The sequence below is a fragment of the Apodemus sylvaticus genome, chromosome 16, assembly GCF_947179515.1.
Source record: "Apodemus sylvaticus chromosome 16, mApoSyl1.1, whole genome shotgun sequence".
NCBI lineage: Eukaryota > Metazoa > Chordata > Mammalia > Rodentia > Muridae > Apodemus > Apodemus sylvaticus.
Genome location: NC_067487.1, coordinates 56,789,914 through 56,813,838, shown reverse-complemented (window position 1 = coordinate 56,813,838; position 23,925 = coordinate 56,789,914). Strand labels below are relative to the sequence as shown.

Below are 23,925 nucleotides of genomic sequence, written 5' to 3'. Positions count from 1 at the left end.
GAGTTCCACAGAAGGGAAAGGGAGCACGGGAAACTTGTGTGTTACCGCTGTCGCTGTAGCCACGTCAGAGCAGGGCACTGTTTAGTCTCAGAACACGTGGCTCAGCACAGCTCAAAGTCTTCCTCTGCTTCAGCCTCCAAACAAGTTGATTCAATTTCCTCAATTATAGAGCAATGCTCTTTTAATAGTTCCATTTCCCGTGCACTGAAGCTTTGAGAAGAGCTTAAGAGTCATTCTGCTAACAGCACCTAGCTTTTGTTAAGGAAAAAGAGTAGTTAAGCGCACTTCAGTGATTAAGAAGCTGCTTACTCTGGGTGAAGCTAGGTTGGTGATGTGACCACAGGTGGAGGAATGCTGGCCTTCAGCATTTCAGTGGTGTTTACACAATAAAGAAACCTGAACTGTCAGAAAGGCAGGGAGAGGAGCTCTAAGGTCCTCTGGGAGGTTGCAGTCAGATCCTATCAGTTCTCCTAGGAAGGGAAATCAATCAGTGGCCAGAGGTTTAGAATCCTCGAAGGGCTGCACTATCTTCTGCACTATGAAGGCCTGTCTTAACCCTGAGGGTTTTCTAAGGCAAGCTTAGGCTATGGAGTCAGGTCCAGGCTGGAAGTGTGGCTTCATACATTAGCTACACAGTGCTCTGCCTTGGCTTCCTTATCTATAAGGTGGGAATATGTTGTCCTTATATTTTCCAGGCTGTGAGATGCAGGGTGGGATTTGATGACTCCTACCCCTGCACTCCTCAGACGCTCTTTATCTCTCTCTTCAGGGAAATAGCTGCATTCTTGCTTTGACATTTCCTGAAAATTACTTGTCTTCTAATAAGGCTAAAAGAAAACACAAGAGACTGTAGCTCCACTATCAGTGAAGAAGAACAAAGAATTCAGGAAGAATATTAAGTAGGGGAGATGAGGCCTTCATTTATGGGAGGCAGTATTTTAAGAGCCAGTGTAATCACCCTCTGTGGGGTGTCCATCATTTATCAGTTATGAACACGGGAAGGAGACTGGACTGGCGTCCACTAGCTTTGTACTCTGGAGGAAGCAAACACGATGGCTTTCTTGTGGCCTTTCAGCCCAGCTACTCCAGGAGCAGCGCCAGACTTGTCTCCTTTCTGTGTGGAGCAGGGTGGGTGCCCTGCCCAGGACAGGTGAGACCATCTGGCACCTGGCACGGTCCCCAGCTGTCTGCACAGTGGACTCTGAGACGTTTCATGCCTCACGGTGCCCGCCTGCTCTGTGGCGCACCCTGTGTTTGCTCTGAGGGTGAGGTGATCTAGGGTAGGGGGGAAAACCAGACCAAATGCCTCTGAGGAAAACAAGGTGGAAAAGAGAGGGCACCTGTGCCTGCTCATGAGGCTGAGGAGAAGAAAAGCAAGAGGAACCATAGGATTTGAAGATGTCCTGCAAATCTTAAAGCAAGCTCCAACTAGTGAAGACAGAAAGGCAACAGAGTGGGGCGAGAGAGAAACAGCCCCAGCAGGGGTGTGCTTTAGGGGGTACAGCAGCAGGAGAAGTGGGGGGGGGGGACCCAGAGTAAGGTCCAAGATAGATACAACTTTAAGGCAGAGGAGACACAAAGGTGAATAAAGCAATCTCTTTTATGAGAGCCTCCTGACCCAGAAGGGAGATAAGAAATAGATAATTAGGCACTGGGTGTGGTGGTCCACACCTACATTCCCACTGGGAAGCCAATGTAGAAAGATGGAGAGTTTGAGTCTAGCTAGTCTGGGCTACACAGGAAGATCTGTCTCAAAACAAAACGTAAGGTAGGCTATTAAGGTTCTAGTGGAACCATAAAGAAGGCTTTTAAAAGAGGAAGGAGAGGGAGGAGAGAGAGAGAGAGAGAGAGAGAGAGAGAGAGAGCGCTAAGCTTCATGGCATAGGCATGTGATCCCAGTTATTTGGGAGGCTAAGGCAGGAGGATCACCATTTTAAGGCTTGCCTGGGCTACCAGGCTAGACTGGGCAACTTAGTGCAGCTCAGTTTCAAGCTTAGAGGTCAAGTCCTAAAGCCCAGCATGGAGTGCTGTTAACCTAGCACTTTAGAGGTCCTAGACCCTCCAGAAGACCAAAGAAAAACCTCCTGCACTGCCTGGGATTCAAGACTTGCAAAGAAATTAGCTGATTGTGTGGCACCCCACGGCAATCCCAGCTACTGGAGGTTGAGGCTAAAGAAGCACACATTCAAAGCCATCCTAGGGTGCACAGTCAGACTCCGCAGAGGGAAACAGAATCAGTCCATTCCTATCGTCTCTTCTGTCACCCAGGGCTGATAAGGGACCAGGTTTAAGACAGAGCAGTGGTTGCACAGAGACACAGTGAAGCCAGAGTAGAGAGGAGAATTGGATCTGTGAGGACTACCCTCACAGGAGGGTAAAAACACCCCCATCCTCCTGTAGCAGCACATTATAGAAGGAACTGAGCTAAAATCCTCTTTAAAGAGTACTGGCATTTTGTTTTGTTTTGTTTTGTTTTTGTTTTTGTTTTTTTTGGATTTGGTTTTTTCGCCGAGACAGGGTTTCTCTGTGTAGCCCTGGCTGTCCTGGAACTCACTCTGTAGACTGGGCTCAAACTCAGAAATCCGCCTGCCTCTGTCTCCCAGAGTGCTGGGATTACAGGTGTGCACCACCACTGTCTGGCTGAGTACTGTCATTCTTAATATTAAAATCTCCATCAGGCAATCCCCTTCCAATTCAAACATGATTATTCCATGTATGTTATTGCATGTAAGGTCTTCCTCTGACACCACAGACTAATAAAACACAATAGTTAACCAATCTTGATTTTCTTAGTATTTCCTCTGAAGCAATACCTGGTTGTTCTCCTTTACCAATGCAAGAAACAGAGCTTAAAAATTTCTCTAAAACAGAGGAAGATAATTCCGGCCCAAGAGCAACAGCCTTTGAACCCACAAAGGCTTTTATATAGGTGCTGGAGGTGCCAGCTCATGTCCCTATACTTGTAAGGCAAAGATTTTTCCCAACAAAACCATCTCCCAAGCCTTAATTTAGGCATAAAATAATAAGTTAAGTAAATTACCTTTTGGGAAAATTTCCCACAATGAAGTTGCATTAGTAAAAAACAAAAACAAAACAAAATGGCACCAGTTTAAGTGCTCCACCCTGTGCTTGGGGCTGGAGTTTGAAACTCCATTGATGAACTTAGAGATATCCCGCAAGAGTGCCGAGCTGGCTAAGGGCACGGACCCCAGCAGCTCTCCCTCTGTCATTGACTGCCAGGGAAGGAGAAGGCACATCTTCAGAGACAGCTTCGCCATGTTCTACTAGGAACAGACCTTAGGAATGTGTGTGTATTCTCCTCTATGTGTACACATGGGTATGAGGGTAGAAGTGTGAGGGTTTGCGTGTGTGTGCAAATGTATGCATGTGTTTCTGTATGTATGCATGTACATACATATGAAAGCATCAATGTGAGGGCCTGTGTGTGCTGTATGCACGTGTGTAGGTTACAGGTCAACACCCGATGTCTTTGTCAGTTCCCCTCTAGGGATTTGGAGCAGGTCTCTCACTAACCCCGGAGTGTACTGATTCAGCCAGACTGGCTGCCCAGACAGCTTTAGGGCCTTTGTCTGTCAGTGGTGGCTTACAGAGCTGTGCTGTTGTACCTGGATTTACACAGGTGCTGGAGGTGCCAACTAATGTCCCCATACTTGTAAGGCAAAGATTTTACCAACAAAACCATCTCTGAAATAATAAGCTAAATGAGTAGCTAAAAGGTGGTAATTACTCATTAGAAAGAATCATATGAAAAACTGCAGAGAAAACCCAGGTAGCATAGTTTGAGGCCGGGCCAGGAGAGGGGCCAATCCTGACACCTGGAGAGAGGTCCCAGAGCAGAGGAAGGAGAGTGCCCCACCGTCAGACAGGCCACACTGCCGGCCCGTGTTCAGAAGGTTGGTGGGGGGGAAGGACGGACGGACATCCGACTCTTCTGTGTGTTTTTCCAGTGAGCAGCATGCCCTCTGCAGTGCTGCTTGCCAGGGTATGGAGTGCTGCTCAGAGCAGACCCCAGACTGTGCAGGACAGCAGATGTTCAAGCGAAAGCCTGGAGATGCGCTTCTGTAGAGTGTGACCAATGAGGTCTCCTGCTCCCAGCCATTCCCAGGCTTGGAACTGAGTCCTCGCATGACCAGCTAGCTACCTTCTCAAAATGCTCCAACACGCTGGGGAGTGTGAGGCCTTGAGCCAACAGGGCTCACGTGACACACTGTGATGATGATTCCCATGACTTCAGACCAAGTGCAGCACTGCTTTATACTATAAAATTCCTATTGTTACTCTGCTTATGTAACCAACCTCTATGTGCGAAACTGAAGGCAACGCAGACGAAGTACCAGCACCTTCTGCAGTGCTGGCTGACGGCAAGACTGAGGTCATGCACCAAGCAAGCGGTGCTCGGCACGCTGTGCGGAAGAACAGCGTCTCTCTTTCTCTATCTCTGCAGTTGTAGGAACAATGAAAGCCTTTTCAAAGGATGGGAGTACTGTGCCAAGAATTTTTAATTTTTGATAAATATTTGTATTCTGTAAGTCAGGTGGTAGAGTAAATATTTGTAAAACAAAACAAAGGAAGCCGAAGCCACCCCACAAAAACAGAGCATTCACTACGGGAAGGGGGAGGGGTCAAATGGCTGTTGAAAATGCTGGTTCTAGAACCTGCAAAAGCAGTGGAGAGAGCGAGCCGCGTTTGAAGGGGAAGGAAAAAGAAGTGAAGATGGAAAATTCAAAGCAGCCTGCTTGTACAAGAAGTAGACACCCCTGAGTCCTGCCACAGCATCCAGAAACTCAGCAGAGCTGGATGGGCGTTTCTGCCATCCCAGGAGGGGCGCGGGGGATGGGATGGGATGGGATGGGATGGGATGGGATTTTTGTTTCTCCAGTTCACTCCTGTCTTTGCCTAATGAAGAGCAGCCTGGCTGCCTGCCAAGCTTCAGGCTCGAGCATAAGATGCACAGAGAGCCCTGATGGTGGCTGCTTCTGCAGGACATGCGTGTGAACAGCACGAGGGCCTCTGGGATCTCACATTTGGCTGTCGCTTTGACAGTGGAAGAGTAGATATGTAGCCCGATGAGTGAAGGCTGGCTCACCTCAGACGGAGGGAATGTATGCTTGCACTGGGAAGCCTAGGAGGAAATAGCAGCCAGGACTATGTCCTCCTTAGACCTTTCCCAGGTCGCTTCTCCTCTTCCTGAAACACCGTTTCTGCTGGGCTTGGTGGTATAGGCTTGGAATCCCAGCACTCAGGATGCTGAGGCAGAATTGCTATTAGTTTGAGGCCAGCTGGGGCTACAAAGCAAATCTGTCTCAAAAACACTAACCACCACCACCACCACCACCACCACCACCAACGACAAAAAAGACAAATACCTCACAACAAACTAGTGTGCCCTGAGTCCTTTGTGAATCTGTGGACTTTGTAGAGTAAGGAGCAGCTGCGTGAGAAGTGGAGAGAAATGCTAAACCCTTCTAACATCTCACCACACAGAGTCATCTAACATCTCACCACACAGTCACCAGCATTTTGGTATGCTTTTGTTCCGACCATATTTTAAGAATATTGTATAAAACCCTTTGCAAAGAATATTTTTATTTTATGTGATACTTACATCAAACAACCCAGACATAAGCAAAGGTTTACCAAAGCCTTTCCCACCTGCTCCAGTTCATAAGTTTATTAGGAGATCACTTTGGTCTGGATAATTTAGAACAGTTCATAAGTGAGTAGAACTTAAAATATTCCTAGATGATTTATGTGTGTGTTTTGCTTCTTTGTATCGATGTGAGTAACGTGTGCCTGGCACGTACAGCGGTCAGAAGAGGGAGCTGGATCCCCTGGAACTGGAGTTACAGATGGTTCTGAGCCATTAAGTGGGTGCTGGGAACCAAACCTGCTGCTCTACAAGAGCGACACATGCTCTTAACCACGGAGACATCTTTCTAGCCCCGTGAATGACTTTTTGAATGGGGTCTTAAAGAATAGTATGATTCTAAGGGGCACAAATAATATATATATATATATATATATATTTAAAATCAGGGTCTCATGAAGCTCATGACCTTCAACTTATTATGCAGCCAAAGATGATCCCCCTCCTGGCCCTCCTGCCTCTACCTCCCACATCCTGGGACTGCAGGTGTGTGCCACTGCTCCTTAAAGAAGCCATACATTTAAAGTGCAATGCATAGAAGGAATACATGTGTGAAGGAGGGCAGAGCTAAGATACTGCACCTCTACTTCTGAGCCACACCCCTGGCTCAATTTTCTTAACAAAGGGGAAACTTGGACTGGGTACTCCCCAGAGCCAGGGAAGATGAGGCAGGAGGTTCACTCATTTGATGCCACCTTGCATTATGTAGTGAGACTTGGGGATAGGGTAACATGAAAGAGGGGCAGAGGCAGTTTACAGAGCAGACAGGCCGGGGGCTCAGAGTGATGAGGAAGTCAGTAGGGAATGGGGGGCAGCTCTACAGAGTAGCACTGAAGACCAGCTGAGGTTAGCCAGCATGACTCAACTGTGGGGCAAGTAAATGGACTCACACTGTTTTTCTCCAGAAGACCCCGTTGAGGGCACCATCTCAACATGAGATGGGGAGGACGGAGGGCTGGCCGTGTTGACAGTCATGCAGAAGTCAGAATGTTAAACAGGAGTCTATCAGACTTGCTGACTGGGTGGGCAGAGTCAGAGAAAGAGACGCAAGCTCAGAGACAGACCTGCCGGGCGAGCTGGGATGGGAGAGAGGATGCTTGGACTGAATCATAGTGTGGCTAGTCTGGAGGTATTTTTTAGAGGGAGAGGTGTAGGAAATGGGACCCTAAAATATACGACATATTTCAATATATATGCAGAGGGGTGCTACTTAGTGGAGAAACAAAAGCCCAAAGAACAAGTTGGCTGATTAAAATAAGCATTGAGAGCTTGATTTGGGTAATTGGTTCTAATTTCTGAACCAAACAGAACTTGGAAACATACTGGAAATATACCAGCCTCAGACATAACTGACAGTTGGGTTGTCGTCAGGGAGCAGGGAGACTGGGGTCTGTCCCAGGGAGGCTTGGCTGGCAGCCACCTGGCAGCCTCCTCACCATGCCCAGGAAGGAATGGCTCAGATTAATGAAGCAGCTTAAGTTACCCCAAAGGCACTTAGGTTACAACTATGTAGCAGGTGGAGGACACTGGCCACAGAAAAAGGGAGCCTCCCACAGAAAAGGTACAAAGAAACCTGTAAAGAATATCAAAACACAGAGGCTATTTACTGCAGGAAGAAGTTTACCTTTCTTTCTCAACCTCTTATAAAACAGAAACACTGCATGGCACATGTCAAAACTAGTAGCCGTAAACTCTCAAGTGCATAAACACGGCTTTGAATTTTTAATTACGCAATATATGGGAATGTTAATAAGCAAGAAAGTACAGTAGGCTTTTTTTTTTTTTAAAAAAAAAACCTATAGAATTAAGAGTTAATCACATGTACACTGAAACTCAATGATGTATGATGATTTGGGAAGTCGCCAGGCGTTAAAGTTAAAAGCTGCTACCAAGTCTCTTACTCAAAACTCTAGCTATTATAGTAGTATTTTACGCTGGAGCTAAGGGAGAGAGTGACTACGAAATTAACACAAGGGGCACCAAAGCCATACGATACCTCTGGATTCATAATCCCTTCTTTTTTAAAACAGCTGTGAAACATGTCCATGGAAAAGACTTCACTCCAAAGATATCCGTAATATTGGCCATCATACCCTCCTGCCAAATGTCCAAAAGTAGCTGGCATATTTGTACCTTAAAAAAAAATACACTTCAATCAGAATGATGGCAAATGCGAATTCATCAGGTTGTGAATTAGCTAGCTTTCCTTTGGGGAACCCCGATGTGAGGAGAGTGAAGGGTAGTATCTCACTGGTTGGCATGTAGCCTTAGCCAAGATGTTTACAAGCCTTTCTCCTGTCAGTAGTTCAACCCCAGCTCTGGAATGTCTAACAATAATTTCTGAAGCCTTGTCCACACCCATAAGTAGCTCAGGGGAAGTCAGCCCTGAGATGCCAATGCACCTTTAAAATACTCTACTAATAACCCTACGTTTTGCTGGAGCACACCCCCCCCCCCCATCCCCAGGTGCTGGGAGTCAAATGCAGTCTAACTAATGCTGAGCTACAATTCAACCCCCTTCTTGTATCTAAGGTCCCTGCCACACTTCTTGTATCTAAAATGACTCAAAATAAAATGACATTTGTATAGGTTGATAACATCTGAAAGTGAAGTGTTTGGAAAGAGACAAAGTGAGTCTACATTGGTCTGCCATTTTGTCAAAGAGACACAATGTTGTTCCTTGGTTTCCATATCAGGAAGTGAGGTTCAGATGATTCAATGGCCCCTCTTATCTTAATATCCTCTATAACTGTGTCTGATTCATTTTAGCAACAATTGCCTTGGTGAAAAAGTTTACTTTACAATTGACATTCAAACAGATAATATTAGTTGGCTTTAAAGTAGACATGTAAGTTTAGACTCACAATAGCAAACACTGTAAGTATTCTGTTAGAAACTGCCAGTCAAAAGCTTGAACTGGCATTGGAGTCAGGAATGAAGGAGGTTCCTGTTTCCCCCTGAAATGCCCCTTCTGCCAACTTCTTATTGAAAATCCCAGGGAAGTCCTGGAGCACACAGGGAGGGAGGGGACAGGCAGGTGCTGCCAAACGGGAATGGCTGTGCTCTGGGGTGGAGGCCAGTTGCTCACGCCTGATTACACTGAAATGCTGTGACTGTGGAGCCACTCCCCTTCAAGCACTTTTGGTAGAGTGTGCTTATCTGAAAGCCCTGGTCTGATTACAGAGAGCAGAACGGAATGGAATGAGCCTTGGGGAACCCCACCTGCCTGTGAGGCTCGGGACACTGAGGTCGCAAGAAAGACAAGCTCACGTACTCTCGCCTCATACCTGGCGTAGCTGCAACTCCCAAAATTTCGGTGCAGTATTTAGCGTATTCGCTCGCGGCATCCAGCGATGCATTGGTATGGAGAGACTGGTCAACTTTGCTCAAAACAATTTGGCGCAGTGTCAGAAGACCTAATAAGGTTAAGAGTGTTTGAACAATGTGTTAGAGAGAGAACTATGTGTTCTAATACCACGAGATCAGAGATTTGAAAAACGATTTAGTACCATTCATCACAGAGAGGTAGCAAGGCCAAACAACACCGGACCATATATGACTTAGGAGGGCACGTTCCCTTAGACACGGTCCTAGGCGTCTCCATTCCAACACACCCAGCGTTCCTCCCTCCATGTACAGCACTCCTGGGGTTTGTTATTAAAGTTAAAATATGTCTGACAGGAGGAGCCGCCTGGAATTCTGCATTAAACGAGTCCTACTTGCTTCTCTTGTTGAATGTACCTGTGTTGACCAGCCTCGAAGCCACCAGCTTCTCCAGCAGTTCATCTGTGATAGGGTGTCCGTCTTTATAATGCTTTGACAGCTTTCGCAGGGAATCAATGTCCCACACCCAGTTTTCGAGCATTTGTGATGGCACCTCTACAAAGTCAGTTTCCACATTTGTTCCACTAAATCGTGCAAAGTCAGTCTAGAAAGCAAACATAAACGTATTTTTAAAAACACTGAGTAAAACTATAGATGCAGCAAATTATAATGAGCCTCCCCCACACACTTCAGGCTGGTGGAGAACAAAGCACTGGGAGTCTATGTAGCTCACTGGCAGAAGGCTGTCTACTGTGTGAGGCTATGAATGTGACCCCAGCTCTTGGGGTTAGGGGAGAAGGCAAACAGATTTCCCTTAGATAAACAGTCTCTCTCAGGCAGCCCCTGCAGTTGGTTATTCTTGTTTACTCAATACATGCCTTTCAGGGCACTCACCACTGTTGCTCAACTACTCAAGTTTAAATCAGTTAAGGGGTTAAGTTACAACATTCCAGACTGGGGTGTGTGTGTGTGTGTGTGTGATACTTTCTGTTCTAAAGTTTATACCAGCGATCCTAAGACAGCTATGCTGCGGGAAGCCTGAGCTAGACCCCTCAGATCAAGTGGAGAAAAGACACTAGTGGCCTGGAAGGTGAGCCTGCAAAGGAGCTGCAAGTGGGTGAGTGAGTGTGAACAGAGGGGAGAAAAAAGCAACCCACTCAAAGTTCAAAACCTCTGTGATGGAGAAAAGGAACTCACTCTCTCCGGGGGCTTGGCTAAGAGTTCTGAATGCCAAGTTTCAAAGATTCTCTTGTGTTTGATGAGGTAAAAGCAGCCACGCAGAAAGACAGATTTCTCACAACAGGCTCGTGGCTTGCTCTCTGCTGTTTCCGTTCCCTTTTCTGGGCGAGTGTTTTGGGACCACCACCCCATCCACGGAATACTTGCAAACCGCGGGCAGCTGAGAAGAGCTAGTGCTGACCCCAGGGTCAGATATGGGACGGGACCCTCCTGTTTTCCCGTGCCTGCACCCTGTTTCCTCTTCTGATGCCTCACACCCCACACTGTCCCAGGCTCCATCACCATAGGCTCTACAGAGGAGAACCCAGGAAGAGAACTTAGCTGTGGAGAAGGCAGCAGACGGGGTGCCAAATCGGCAGTGTATAACCATTCTGCCTTTGGCCCAGGGCATAGGCACAGATGTCAGAAGGACAGCACATTCTGCCTTCCCCTCTATGCAAAATACTCTGCTTGACTTCACGTTGTAATTGTGCTGATTGTAGAGAGGAAAGGCTGCAACACAGGAGGTCTAAGGAAACACTTCAGTAGGCACTGGAATTAGGGCACCTCTGCTGAGGCCATACCCCATCCTTCCAGCCCCACTTGCTACCCCCATTTGCACAGGGGAAGAGGCAAAGACCCCCTAGAGACAGTATTTTTGCCTCATTCTGGTATGTAACATTTTAAGAGTGCATCCATATTATAGGTAAACCAACCTAATGCAGTATTGGAAAAGCCAGTACCCAGAGAAGACTTTTCCTCTGCCAGACATTATGTCTGGCTCTTACATGATCAGTATGATTTAAATCTCTATACAAGAAGCTCAGGATGGTTCAGCGTATAAAAGTCCTGCTGCACATGCACGGGGACCTAAATTCCATGGCTAGCACACAGGTAAACAGGCAGGTGTGGTCGAGACACATCTGTAATACAGGCAGGCAGGTGTGGTGCCATGCGTATTTGTGATCCCAGCACCTGGGAAGTAGAAAGTGGAGCGTTGGAAGCCAGCCAGGTAGCCAGCCTGGTATCAGTCAGGTACCAGTGAGATAGTCTGTCTCAAAAACAAACAAACCAAACAAAACCAAACAAAAAAAAATTATGGACAACTACTAGGGAACAATAGTAAAGGTTGGCCTCTGGCTTCCGCACCCAGATGTACAAATGTGCACTTGTACACACATGCACACACACCTCCCCCACCCCTACATTACTGTATGGGGGTACATCCTATTACTGCTATTGGTGAACTAGGGAAACTGAGGCGCACACAGAATAATAGCAGACATAGGCTTTAAAACCAGATGGGAACAGGAAGACACATAGCCACAGAGAAGGCAGCAGATGAGTCTGTAACTTATAATCTTAACAAGAATGTTCTAGTCTAGTGCATCTTTACTGTACAAAAAAACCCTCCAAAAACAAACAAACAAACAAACAAACAAACCAAAAAAAAAAAAAAAAAAGCAGCAGCAGCAGCAGCAAGCAAAACCCTTCTCCTTTATGTGTCATTTGAGTCATGTTCCCTAAGAAAAGTTACTTTCTCCTGAGACTAGAAGGTCTCTCAAAGACAGAACAGGAGGCTGAGGCACACAAGGCCAAGCTGTGTAGCATCTATCCTGGAGCAGTCATGCTAAGTCCATGGTTTTATGAAGCATAGCGTTTAAACAGATACTAGCAGTGCAAACGAGGGAAAATCAAGCCATCAGCTACGGTCACACAACATGTTGTAATCAAAAGCTTTGTAAATCTTGCTTGTGTGGAGATTTCTATGGAGGCAACACACAAAATTTGGGGGCTCTATCTATACTCGCGCGTACACATATACACACATACACACACACACACACACACACACACACACACACACACACACTGGGGGAAGGGTCTGCTTAGTATCCAGGAAAAAAACCACGAACAAATGAGTAACTCATGAGTTAGAGCCGAAATTGGACAAATAAGAATCAACACAGTTATGTCACCAGCGCGGAGAAGAGAGGGCCCATTCTCCCTAAGTCTGCTAGCAGGGCAGAACAGTGCCAGTGAATGAACAGATCAACAATGTTCTCTAAAGAACAAAAGGAAATGTTTGCAAGGAAGGAGTAAAAGCTAAAAATAGCTTGCCTGCTTACAGATTTCCCAAAAGTCTGCCATGCTGTACCTCTATGAAACCTTTGGTTTAAACATTTTTCACATGAGGATAAAAAAAAATTCTTACAAGATTAAAAAAAAAAAAAGCTCAATTCCAAGCAAACAACTAAACTCCCAAGACAAAGGATCCCACAATCAGCTTACATATGGAAACAGGGACTTTGGCTCTGCAGTGTGAGGGGGCCTCGTGGGCAGGACTGGGAGTGGGTGGCTGAATTTGCACTCACCACCCACCCGACTCTATCACTTCCCAGGTTTAGAGTCCTAGAGTGGTTCCCTACTGAGTTCTCATCATGGTCACTTTGGGGATGTTAAAAATAATGAAAGCTAGCAATGCTCATCTATCTTCCAGATAAAACTAAGTGTTATGCCAGCCACAAAACAATCCAACGGGCAAATCAGAGCACATTTGCAGAAAATGCTTCATCACAGAAGCCTAAAAAATATGGTTAGCTTAGATTTCTGTTTTGATGGGGATTTTTGAGAGGAAAAGTTTCCTTTTTTTCTGTTTTCTGTTTTGTTTTGTTTTTGTTTAAGATTCGTTTTATGCACATGGGTGTTTTGTACGCATGGATGTACACAGATATGCATTCCTGGTGTCCATGGAGCCTAGTAGAGGGGTTGGACCTACTGGAACTGGAGGTTCAGATGGTTATGAGCTGTCACACAGGCGTGGGGAACTGAACCTGGGTCCTCCCCAGGAGTAACACTTTTATTAACTACTGAGCTGCTGTTCCAGCCCAAAATGTGAGTCTTTGCTTTACCATCTCCCAAACAGATATTAGGATATCTAAAATATATTCCATTGCAGATTTAAAACCTATGTCTTGCTGATGTAGAGATTAACGTCTAAACTTACACAGTAGAGTCAAATGACACAAACTTAACTAAATTTGTCATGTGAGCTCTTGTAACACTTAAGGTCAGGGTATTACAGGTTATTATTATCTAATTAAGAGACCAACTCCTTTTACTGGTTACAACTATGGATCATTTTTGGGATAACAAATCCCAAAGCAAAGAAAAGGCAACTGTTGGAATGAGTAAGTACAACATGCCTAGGGCGAATGACAGGCCTCAGGAGAAGGGACCTTGGCTTACCCAAGTGGCCCACTGTCCATTTAAGAGCATGCAGCCCATATCCTAATCTGACTGATTTACCCACATCTATGGCTAATGGAGAAGTTCATGTAACAAGGCAAAGCACTAAAAAACCCTGTAGCCACTACCTTCTAGACCTTCCTATTACTAGATGGGAAGGAGGTCATAGTTTATGTTCTAACATATCTAGCCATCGCTGGAAAAATTAATAGTAACAAAGAAGATGTGAGCAACAGGTCATGTTTTCTTACTCCTCACAGCAGCCCTGCACTTCAGCAGGGCAGTGTTTAAGACTTTGGAAAAGTCTTGAGTGTCACAGCCCAGCCCCAGGGGTTTGCCTTCAGGCTACCTATGCCATCCCAACTAGGCACAAATCTACACTGCTCCTTTTCAGAAGAAAAGAAATCAAAGTTCCACTTAACCTCAAATCCTGAGGTCAAAGAGTGAGCCTGGCTCACCACTGCATGCCTGCCAGCCAAGCACAGGCCTAGGGGAGGGAATGCTCGAGGTCTGCATGCTGAGGCGTGAGAAGAGCGCGCTGTGTAACTCAGGCAACTCAAAGACAGACAGCTGCTCTTAGGTTCCACCTGACCTTGCCCCCAGCCTCATGCCTTTTCTCTGTTCTTTGAATACTTAATATTTTGTCTCACCACTCTTGAGTATTAGGTTTGCAACTTTTGGATTCTTGCCTTTCATGTCCATGAATCCCAAAAATTCAAGCCACTCTAACTCTTATTTTGAATTCCATCCTACCACTGTTTGTCTATTGTGCACAGGAGATAATCAATAAATCTGCTAAAATAAAATCACCTGAGCATTCTTTGTCTTCAAACAAACAAACAACCTTTTTCTCTTATTACTAAGAATAATACAGGGGCTGGAGAGACAGTTGGTTGAGTGGTTAAGAGGACTGACTCACTGTTCTTCCAGAAGACCAGAACCATGTCGAGGGCTCACAACTAACTACCTGTCACTCTAGCTTCAGTGGATCTGATTCCCTCTCTTCTGGCTTCCACTGGCATCCATAATCATAAAGACAAACACATTAAAGTCACCTTTTAAAAAGCTAAAAAGTATATATAAAAATTGTAGCAAACAAAAGAAATGAGCAAGTTTCCAAACACATTTTATACACATGCACACATTTTGGTTTATGTTAGCATTTATTCTATGCTAACATATATGTACATACTTATACACAGACTAAAAAACAAAACAAAAAAGCAAAACAGTAAAAGAGGGATAAAAATCATGTCTGATGTCAAAGTCACAAACTCTAAGAATCCATAGGGACATGTGAAACTAGAGACATTCATGCTCTGCCTGCCATCAGAACACAGTAAAACGGAGAAAGAAGGCTGTCCATGAAGACTGTATGTGAGAGAACTGGCTCAGATCGCATGCAACACAGCAGCCTCTAGTGCACAGCTGGCAGAGCAGGCAGCAGAGTGGCTGGAGCATGTCCGGCTGTTTGGACAACTCGTGCTAAGCCTTAAGAGCCTTGTCACTTAGAAAACTGGAAAAGCAATGTCAGGACACCTGGGCGAGAGCCTTGTGAAGGAACCAGTGCCATTCTGGTGCACACTCTGAAGGGTCGGGCGGCTCTGGCTTCTGCTGCTTTTGAATTTCTGAGACAAGGCCTTGACACATAGCTCCAGCTGGTCACAAACTTACTATGTAGTCTAGGCTGGCCTTGAACTTTGGGTCTTTCTGCCTCAACCTCAGGAATGCAGGGACTACAGGTGTCTGACACCTTACACAGCTCCATTTTTCTTCTTAGCCTGCCCAATATGAAGCTGTCTTGAGTCCAGGTTACTCTGACTGAGCAATTATATCTAACCGAGTAATCATATTTTAATTTTAGTTATGAAAATAAAATATCCATGCTTCTCTATAACTAATCCTCTACCATCCCCAGCATAGTAATAGCTCATGCTGCTCTTGCTTCTGGAATCAAAATCTGAAGCTCAGAGGTCATCTTAGCAAGGCAAAGGTTCGGATTCTGATGTGGAAGTCTCCTTCCAGCCTTCCACTCACAGCCCCTGAACAGGCACTCATGTTTTTCTTGGACCTCATGGCTACGGTCTACTCCCTCTTGCTCCTTCCCCCACTTCTTCATTTTTGATTCTAAAAGGATTGAGTTATACATAAAGAGTTATGAAAATACTAAAAAAAAAGGATAAACAAAAGATACTTCATTGCAAAATAAAATACTAGCCAGGAGGTGGTGGCAAACACCTCTGACCCCAGCACTCAGCACTCAGAAGGCAGAAGCAAGTGGATCTCTGAATTCAGGCCCAGCTTGGTCTACAGAGTGAGTTCTAGGACAGCCAGGCTACATAGAAACCCTGTCTCTACCCCTTCTCCCACAAAGACAAAAGAATTGCTATTGTCTCCATTTTATTTTAGTTTTGTTTTTCAAAATGAGGTCTTACAATACAGCTCTGGTTGTCCTGGAACTCACAATGTAGATGAAGCTGGCCCTGAACTCAGAGATCCTCCTGCCTCTGCCTACTGAGTACTGGGAATAAAGGCATGCACCATTATGCCAGACTTGTCCCCTTTTTATGAATGGGACAGGAGAGGGTTGGAAAAGGACAAATCACATTTCTTTTTTCTTAGATGGGGCACATGGGATTGAACCTAGCCCTATAAATTTTGATCCAATGTTCTGTCACAATGCCATGGTTCCCCTGACAGAGCCTATTTCTCTACAGTGGTATATAATTCAAATATTTAAAAAAGACCAATGGTGTTACTTTACAGACTATTTCAGGTCACATCATTTGAAGTTTGTCTATTTATAGCCCTTTCACTTTTAATTAAGGCTTTATTGTGATTCTGATATTTATTAAAATAATTATCTCTTTATAGTTCAAAACTCATTATTGCTTTTAACATACAAACAACAAAGACATCAGCATGAATGAAAACTGCTAAGAGGCATTATACTTCCTTCTGTAGAAGTTCAAAAGGCCAGGGATTACAGAGAGCACAGCCCATGAAGCAGGAACAGATACTGGCAATGCCTCTCCCAATTGGTATCTTCCAAATTATCGACCTTGCAGTCGACATGCTAAAACACAGTGAAACTCAGGTCCCAAATGACAGCACAGTAAACAGTGAACTAGGTCATCCACATGCCTGGAAACTGGAAGTTCCTGACCAAACATTTAAATATCACCATGGCAAGCTCCAGTGAGCTCCTCTGGCCATCCAATCTCCAGACAGTGACGGTGCGGAATCCAAACAATTAGGTGTCATATCTTAAATCCAATCTGCACATGTATGGCAAATTCAGAAGTTATTAATGAACACAGAAGTTATGAATATTATTCAGTTGCCATCCGTTTCAGATGAATACAAAAGCTCTCTAAATTTAAAAAGCAGCAAATACACAGACCTGTGTGTACAAAGGGTAGAAGGTATTGGTTACTGGTTCTAAATACAAATATCTTAATACTCCATTCTGAGAGGACCATGCAGAGGACAGTGTCTGCACCGTATAAAGGACACATTCTGTTAACCAAAGGTCTAAGAACTGAAGGTGATCAACAGGTTTAAGAGAGACATAGTGAGAGAGATGACATAGTGGTTAAGAGCACTGGGCTTCTGTCCGGAGGACCCAGGTTCATTTTCTAGCACCCACATGGTGGCTCACAACCATTTGTATGTCTAGTTCTAGGGGACCCAACACTCTCTTCTGGCTTCCTTAGGCATCAGGCACACAAGTGATAAGACAGGCAAAATAAATATAAAATACTTGAGTAGATTAATATAATAGACATCAAACTACAATATGAAACAGCTTACTTCAGTTCTATGTCAGTTTTCAATGCCAAATAATATGAATAGCAGAGCTGTGGAGAACTAACTGAAGAACACAGGCTGAGCACCAGACACTGAGGCTGTAAGAGGACTCTGTCTCAAAGTTTGCATCAGGAACAGTGAAACCCCACTGGCGAATGACTATTATTTTAATAAACATGATTAAGACAGTGGATTACTTTGTAAAATTGCTAGCCATCAGTTAACACTGAGCAGTAACTGCTGAATTAGGAGTTCTAAACTTGTGGTTCATCGATTTTTTTGGCTATATGGAATATGTTTGTAGGGGGTTGGGGGACTCCTGAAGTTTTTAAAAATCATTTTAACTGTTTTCAGAAGGTGAGTCTAAGGACTTTTTCTGGAGCAATATTCAACTAAAAATAAATAAATAAGGCTGGAGAGATGGTTTGGTGGTTAAAAGCACTTACAATGGACCTGGGTTTGACTCCTAGCACCTAGATGGCAGTTCACAGCTTTCTGCAACTCCAGTCCCAGGGGATCTGTTGGCTTCTTTTGGCCTCCATGAGTACTACATACACGTGGTATATATACATACATATGTACACACGTATGCAGGTGGATTCCTAGGGCTGCTGGTTAGCCTGCTTAACCTAACTAGTGAGCCCTAGGTCTCAATGAGAGACCTTGTCTCAAAACACAAGTGGACAGTCCCTGAAGAACATTATACACTGACCTCTGGCCACCACACACAAGAATACATACATGTAACAATCACTTTTCTTTTTCAGTTTGGCACTAAAGAAATATGTTTTGATCTATTGCACATACATTTTTCCTGGGGAAAAAAAAACCCCGTACACAGTCATTTATTTTTGTGTTAGGCTCTCAAGTAGCCCACGGTGGCCTTGAACTTGCTATGGAGTCAAGGCTGGTCTTGAACTCCTGATCGTCCTGCCTCTTTTCTAGTGCAGGGTTGCAGTGAACACACCACCATGTCTCACTCTGCACGGCTGTGTTACTTATGATTTTAACTTGAGGCTACTAAGCAGTAGAAAAGGAATAAAGGTTTGAGGGGGCTGGAAGCCACTGTTGTTTCTCCACAAGCAGCTATGCTACAAGATCTTTCATCAGTGTGCTCGCCTCATTGCAAAAGGACCATGTGAGAGGAGGTGATCAGGGAAACCGTGCGCCTCTGCAGGCTTCACTTCTCCACCAGAGAGAGACCTGCCAGCAGCCGGAAGGAAGGAAGGAAGGAAGGGAGGGAGGGAGGAAGGAAGGAAGGGAGGGAAGGAGGGAGGAAGGAAGGAAGGGAGGGAGGAAGGGAGGAAGGAAGGGAGGGAAGAAGGAAGGGAAGCAGGAAGGAAGAGGGAGAGAGGGAGGGAGGGAGGAAGGAAGGGAGAGGGAGGGAGGGAGGGAGGAAGGGAGGGAAGGAACAACTAGAAGCAACTTTGCTAGGATGAAAACCCTGCTCACCTGTGCACAGATCTGATGCATGACATGACCGAACTCATGGAAGTAAGTTCGCACTTCGTCGTGTCTCAGGAGAGAGGGCCGACCTGCTATCGGCTGAGAGAAGTTGACCACCAGGGCAGCCACAGACATCATCCGACTGCCATCAGGGAGAAGGCAGCCTGGTTGGAGACCAAAGCAGGCCGCATGGTTGTATTTTCCTTCCCTGGGAGACAAACACAGAACTATGAAATGAACATTCTTCTTTAGCAAAAAACATGCCGTATCTTCTTCCAGGCATTAAATCAGACTTGACAGCAGAAGACATTTTCTTGGTCCCAAGTCCCCCTCCCTGCCCCTTGCATCCTAAGTTTGGGCAGATACCGGACACCACAGTAATGGGAGATTTCAGTCAACTACTCAAGGTTGGTGATGGTCTAGACACAACACGGAACCACAGGGCTGCACACAAGGAAAAAGCAGCATCACGTGCACTATCAGACCTTACACAGGAAAAGGATGGGGATGGGCAGACCTGCCTGAGCCAGCATTAGTCAGGGAAAGGCTCAAAGCATCACTTAGATGCTTTTTCATTTGTCTCCTACAGACAAGGCCTTAATACCCACAGGGAGAGTAACCCTGCTGTTCTTAGAGCAACTGTATAACAGAATAGAGCCTCTACAGGGCAAAAATACACCATGTGTTCAAACTGACAGCTGTAGAAGAGGCAGCACCACCAACTTGAAGCCATTTTTAAGAGACAAGACAGAGGCTACTCTGATGAAGGGTGACGCTGGCCAGGTGTGGTGACACACACCAGTGATCCCAGGTATCCAGGAGTTGAGTTCAGTCTGGGGTGTTTAGCAACAACCCGTCTCAGGAAAAGATGAACAAAACCAAGAAACAACAAAGTAGGGACTGATGCTGGATCACTGCAATAGAGATTTCCCACCCCAGCCAGACTAGGATGCAGCAGGGAGCAAACCACAGCAGCCCACTGCATGCAGAAGCTTGGATGAAGAAGACCTGCTCTGAGTAGTGAGAGGTGGACGAGACTTCATTCTAGACACGGTCTAGAGCAAGGGCAAGCCTGCAGCGTGGGGAGGTTAATCCAGGCAGTGGCAGCTCTGGAACCTATCCAACTACTAAATGAACCAACACCCCATATGGAAAGCCTAGCAGAAATAAGTGTGGGCCAATTTTAGACATACAGTTAAACAGAGTCTTCACTCAGATGCCCGGCTTTCAACCAACCTGTGAGGAATACAAAAATGCAAAGCCTACAGGGACCCATAGTCACACGATATGGACGCCAGAGCTATGAGCACATTTGAGACGAGATCCAGATTAAGATGCTGAACGGTTTGGGAGCTATGTATAGTCAGCTGGTAACTATGGCGGAGCTGGGACCACAAGGCAGACAGACTCATCGGAGCGAGGTGGCCCAGGTCTGCGGCTCTAGCACTCCGGCATTCAGTGAGCCCATGGGTGTTCTTGGAAGATCTCAGAGGGAACTGGAAATGTATAAACATGTAAACAGAAAAACACTGGCAGGTTTATCTGCTATTTTACATATTCTCTGGTATTCTGCAATGTGCTGTATGTACTTGATGAGAGTGTAAAATGGGTGCCAGTGTACCGTGGAGGCAACAAGTAAATGTTCCCACTAAAAACCTTAGGAAATTTTACATGTTTCTATTTTTCAATAAAAGACTTTCTGCTAATTTGTAAAGCCTCTCTGAGGCTTTTTATTTATAATTTATCTTAAAGTTATTTTTTATTATTTATGGGTGTGTGTAGATCATGTGTGTGTAGATCATGTGTACAGGTGCCTGTGGAGGTCAGGTGTCAAATCTCCAGGACCTGGAATCATAGGTGGCTGTGAGTTGCCTGATGTGCGTACTGGGAACTGAACTCTGATCCTCCAGAAAAGATGTATGCCTGGGCAGCACGTGTCTACAGTGCCCACATGTCTAGAAAAGGGTGTTGGACCCGCTGGGATGGCACTTATAGATGGCCATGAGCAGCCATCTGGGGGTCCTGTGGAAGAGCAGTCATTGGTCTCAGCTTCTGAGCACCTCTCCCGCTCTTGTGTGGTGATTTACACCTTTAATCTCAGTACTTAGGAAGCAGAGGCAGGAGGATCTCTCTGAGTTCGAGGCCAGCTGGACTAGATAGTGAGCTTCATGACAGCCAGGGATATACAGAGAGATCTTGTTTAAAAAACAACAACCCCCAAACAAAATGAAACAAATAAACAAATATTCAATTTAGTTAATTTGAAAATTATCTAGATTTTAAGATTATGTCTTTTCATGTTGTGTTTATAAAGTGATAGAAACTAAAAGTTCTTACCTTGCAGTTTCATGTAAGAATCAGAAGATTCTGTTTGTTTGGAAATCTCAGTATTTGATGAATAAAAATAAAATGTGCTTTAAAAAGAAAACAAGTCTTTAAAGAATCTACTCTGAATCCTGTGCTGGAGTCAGACAAATAATACTGTTAACCTGTATTTCACCTTTTTGCAGACTGTGACAGAAATGAGCATAAGTTAGGTGGATTATTCTTACAACAGATTTCACCTATGTTCTCCATAAAATTTCTGGTAGCAACAACCAGATCTCTAATATCAAACAAGGCAAGTATATTGTAGAGACACAGTGGATGGGAGGGCTTTGTCCCTTGGAATTGTGTTAAGAGACAGGAAAGACTTCCTGGGTTAAAGTGTGTGTGTGTGTGTGTGTGTGTGTGTGTGTGTATGTGTGTGTGTGTGTATCTACATTCATGTGGCTAGCTGCTCTGTCGAGGCTAGAGTATAATAATTCTCAGGAGTTAGTCCTCTCCTGCCACCTTGTGGGATTATGGGATTTTACTCACCAATCCATTTGCTGGCCCAAAGGATTATCCTCTTAAGTACTTACATAAACTGTACCTGACACTAGTGTATGTGTGCATGTGTGTATATATATATGTGGGTATGTGCATACTACTCTGTGTGTGTGTGTTTGTGTGTGTGTGTGTGTGTGTGTGTGAGTAGGTCAGAGTCAGTAAGCTTTCACTATGGCTTCTGGGAATCAAACTCATGTTGCCAGCCTTGGTGGCAAGCCCCTTTACCCACTGAGCCATCACTGGCCATCCTGGAACTTTTGCAAAAAGCTTTGGGATAGCCTAGGTGCTGAAGGACACCTGTGCCACCAAACACATCACAATCCAGCCTCTTCTGAGCATCCAGAGCCAGGGGAATACTCCCCGACCCTTGCTGAGGAGGGAGCACTAGAATTCTTTTCTGTCTATTTATAATGGGTTCATAAGTGCAAAAGGATGGGTTTGTTTTATACAGTGCCCTAAGGAGAAAAAGATCTAAATATTTCGTGTCTGATGGAACACTTGGAGAGTTACATACTTTAAACAATAACATTTCAAGTTTTATCCCTGACTGAATGTGCACATACAGTCCTTTGTACACAAGTATTCCTGTAAAGGGCTCAGAAGAATGAACATCTCAGGGAGGTTACATAAGTTGAGCATTTAGGATCATCAGAAACATTTTATTTCTACTATATTGTGCTGGCCACCAGAAAGACAAACAAGGAAATTGTCACAGAGTGTAAAGGTCTGATTGGCAGACAGATTATTTAGTTAATAAACATTCTGGGGCAATTTTAAATTAAGTCAGTGCAGTAGATGGTGATGGTGATGGTAGCTAATGCTTACTCAAGACCCACTACACAGGCCAGGAGGCTGTTCAGTTGCCCCGTCTAGCTGGCATGTGCACTCACACATACACCACACACTTATAATGTATTCTTCTGGTTTTTGTTTGTTTTTAAGAATTCAGTTATGTGCTGTGCAGTTTTCTAAATGATATGAAAGTAACCAGCCTACGTAATCTTTACAGTAATCCACAAATCAGTGCTACAAGCACTCCCATCTTCCAGGACTGTACGGAGACAGCACAGCAGAGCTGTGTAACTTGTAGCGAGGGATGAGGGCAGACATTCTGGCTTCAGAGACTACTTTTTTTGCTGTGTTTTTTTCTGTGTAGCCTTTGCTGTCCTAGGACTTGCTCTGTAGACCAAGCTGGCCTTGAGCTCAGAGACCCACCTGCTTCTGCTTACTGAGTGCTGAGATTAAAGGTGTGTGCCACCACAGCTTGGCGACAGCCTACACTCTAACCCCAGTTCATGTAGGCAGTATTCGAGGGACCAGCCAATCAGGTACCTTGGATAGAGGTCCAGGTAGAACTGCCCCAGCACTTCTCCAGTAGCTTTATCCTTCACGGTGTAAAGTGAAACGCTCTTATTCCAAACATGAGCATCGGCCACTTGCTCAAATGAAAGTCCCAGCAACTCCTGGTAGATGCTTAGCAAGCCTTCAGTGACCACCTCGATGGGGAAGTACTCCTTGAGGGACTCCTGATCCACAGAGTACTTGAGCTCCTCTGTCTGTGTCATGTAGTAATGGAGGTCCCATGCATTGATCTTCCCGTCATACTCAAAACCTCGCTCTTCACATTCCTTCTTCTTCAAGCTCAAGATAAACTCCCGTTCTGCCTCACCCAAGGGTTTTAATTTCTGGCTTAAATCATCTGTGAGGGAAATGGCTGAGTTAGTGATGCATCCTTTGGAGCAAGTATATTCATACATACTGCCAGTTTTGCACATGATCAGTCAGAGGAAACAGCACCAGGAGGGAAAAGAGCTGAAGGGGGCGGAGCTTCCTCTCCAGGGTGATTTAGTTGATAACTCTTTCCCCCTTGTCTTTCACATCACCAAAACCCAGCCATGATTTCCTTCTAATAGCAACAACGGGGAAGCTTACCTCAAGAGCTCTGACCCAGGATATTATAATTCAGAACAAAGCAACGGTAAAATTAAGCATGTGCTTGTATGCTTAATTTGTGCATGTGTGAGCGTGTGTCTGTGTCTTCGTATTTCTCAGCAAGGCTATGTTGCTAAAACTCCTGTGATCTGCAGGCAACATCATTTAGAAACTGCTCTGTATGTTTGTGTCTGGGGCTGGCCTGCCTTCCATAGCTCCATTCTGAAGGAGGAGGATTTGGAGACAGCAGTTCTAGATTTTAGCTTTAGATTTAGGAGAAATTGATAGTCAAACTTTATATACTGCGGTCAAATTCTGATTATTTGCTTTTTAAAAAGCTAATTGCATGAGTAAGTTCTTTTGCATTTCGTTTCAAAAATCTGTTAACTATGTGAGTCACAAGGCGG

General features: G+C 45.0%; 1 protein-coding gene across 1 annotated transcript in view; it reads right to left on the bottom strand.

The window, feature by feature from the left end:
- Positions 1 to 23,925, bottom strand: part of Nln (neurolysin) — a 102,409-nt gene that overhangs the window by 5,208 nt on the left and 73,276 nt on the right. The window contains exons 8-12 of the mRNA XM_052159678.1: positions 22,919 to 23,285; positions 18,722 to 18,923; positions 9,410 to 9,596; positions 8,956 to 9,084; positions 7,665 to 7,801 (exon numbers count right to left, since the gene is read on the bottom strand). Of these exons, the coding sequence (XP_052015638.1) occupies positions 7,665 to 7,801; positions 8,956 to 9,084; positions 9,410 to 9,596; positions 18,722 to 18,923; positions 22,919 to 23,285 (1,022 nt within the window). The remainder of the gene's footprint in view (positions 1 to 7,664; positions 7,802 to 8,955; positions 9,085 to 9,409; positions 9,597 to 18,721; positions 18,924 to 22,918; positions 23,286 to 23,925) is intronic.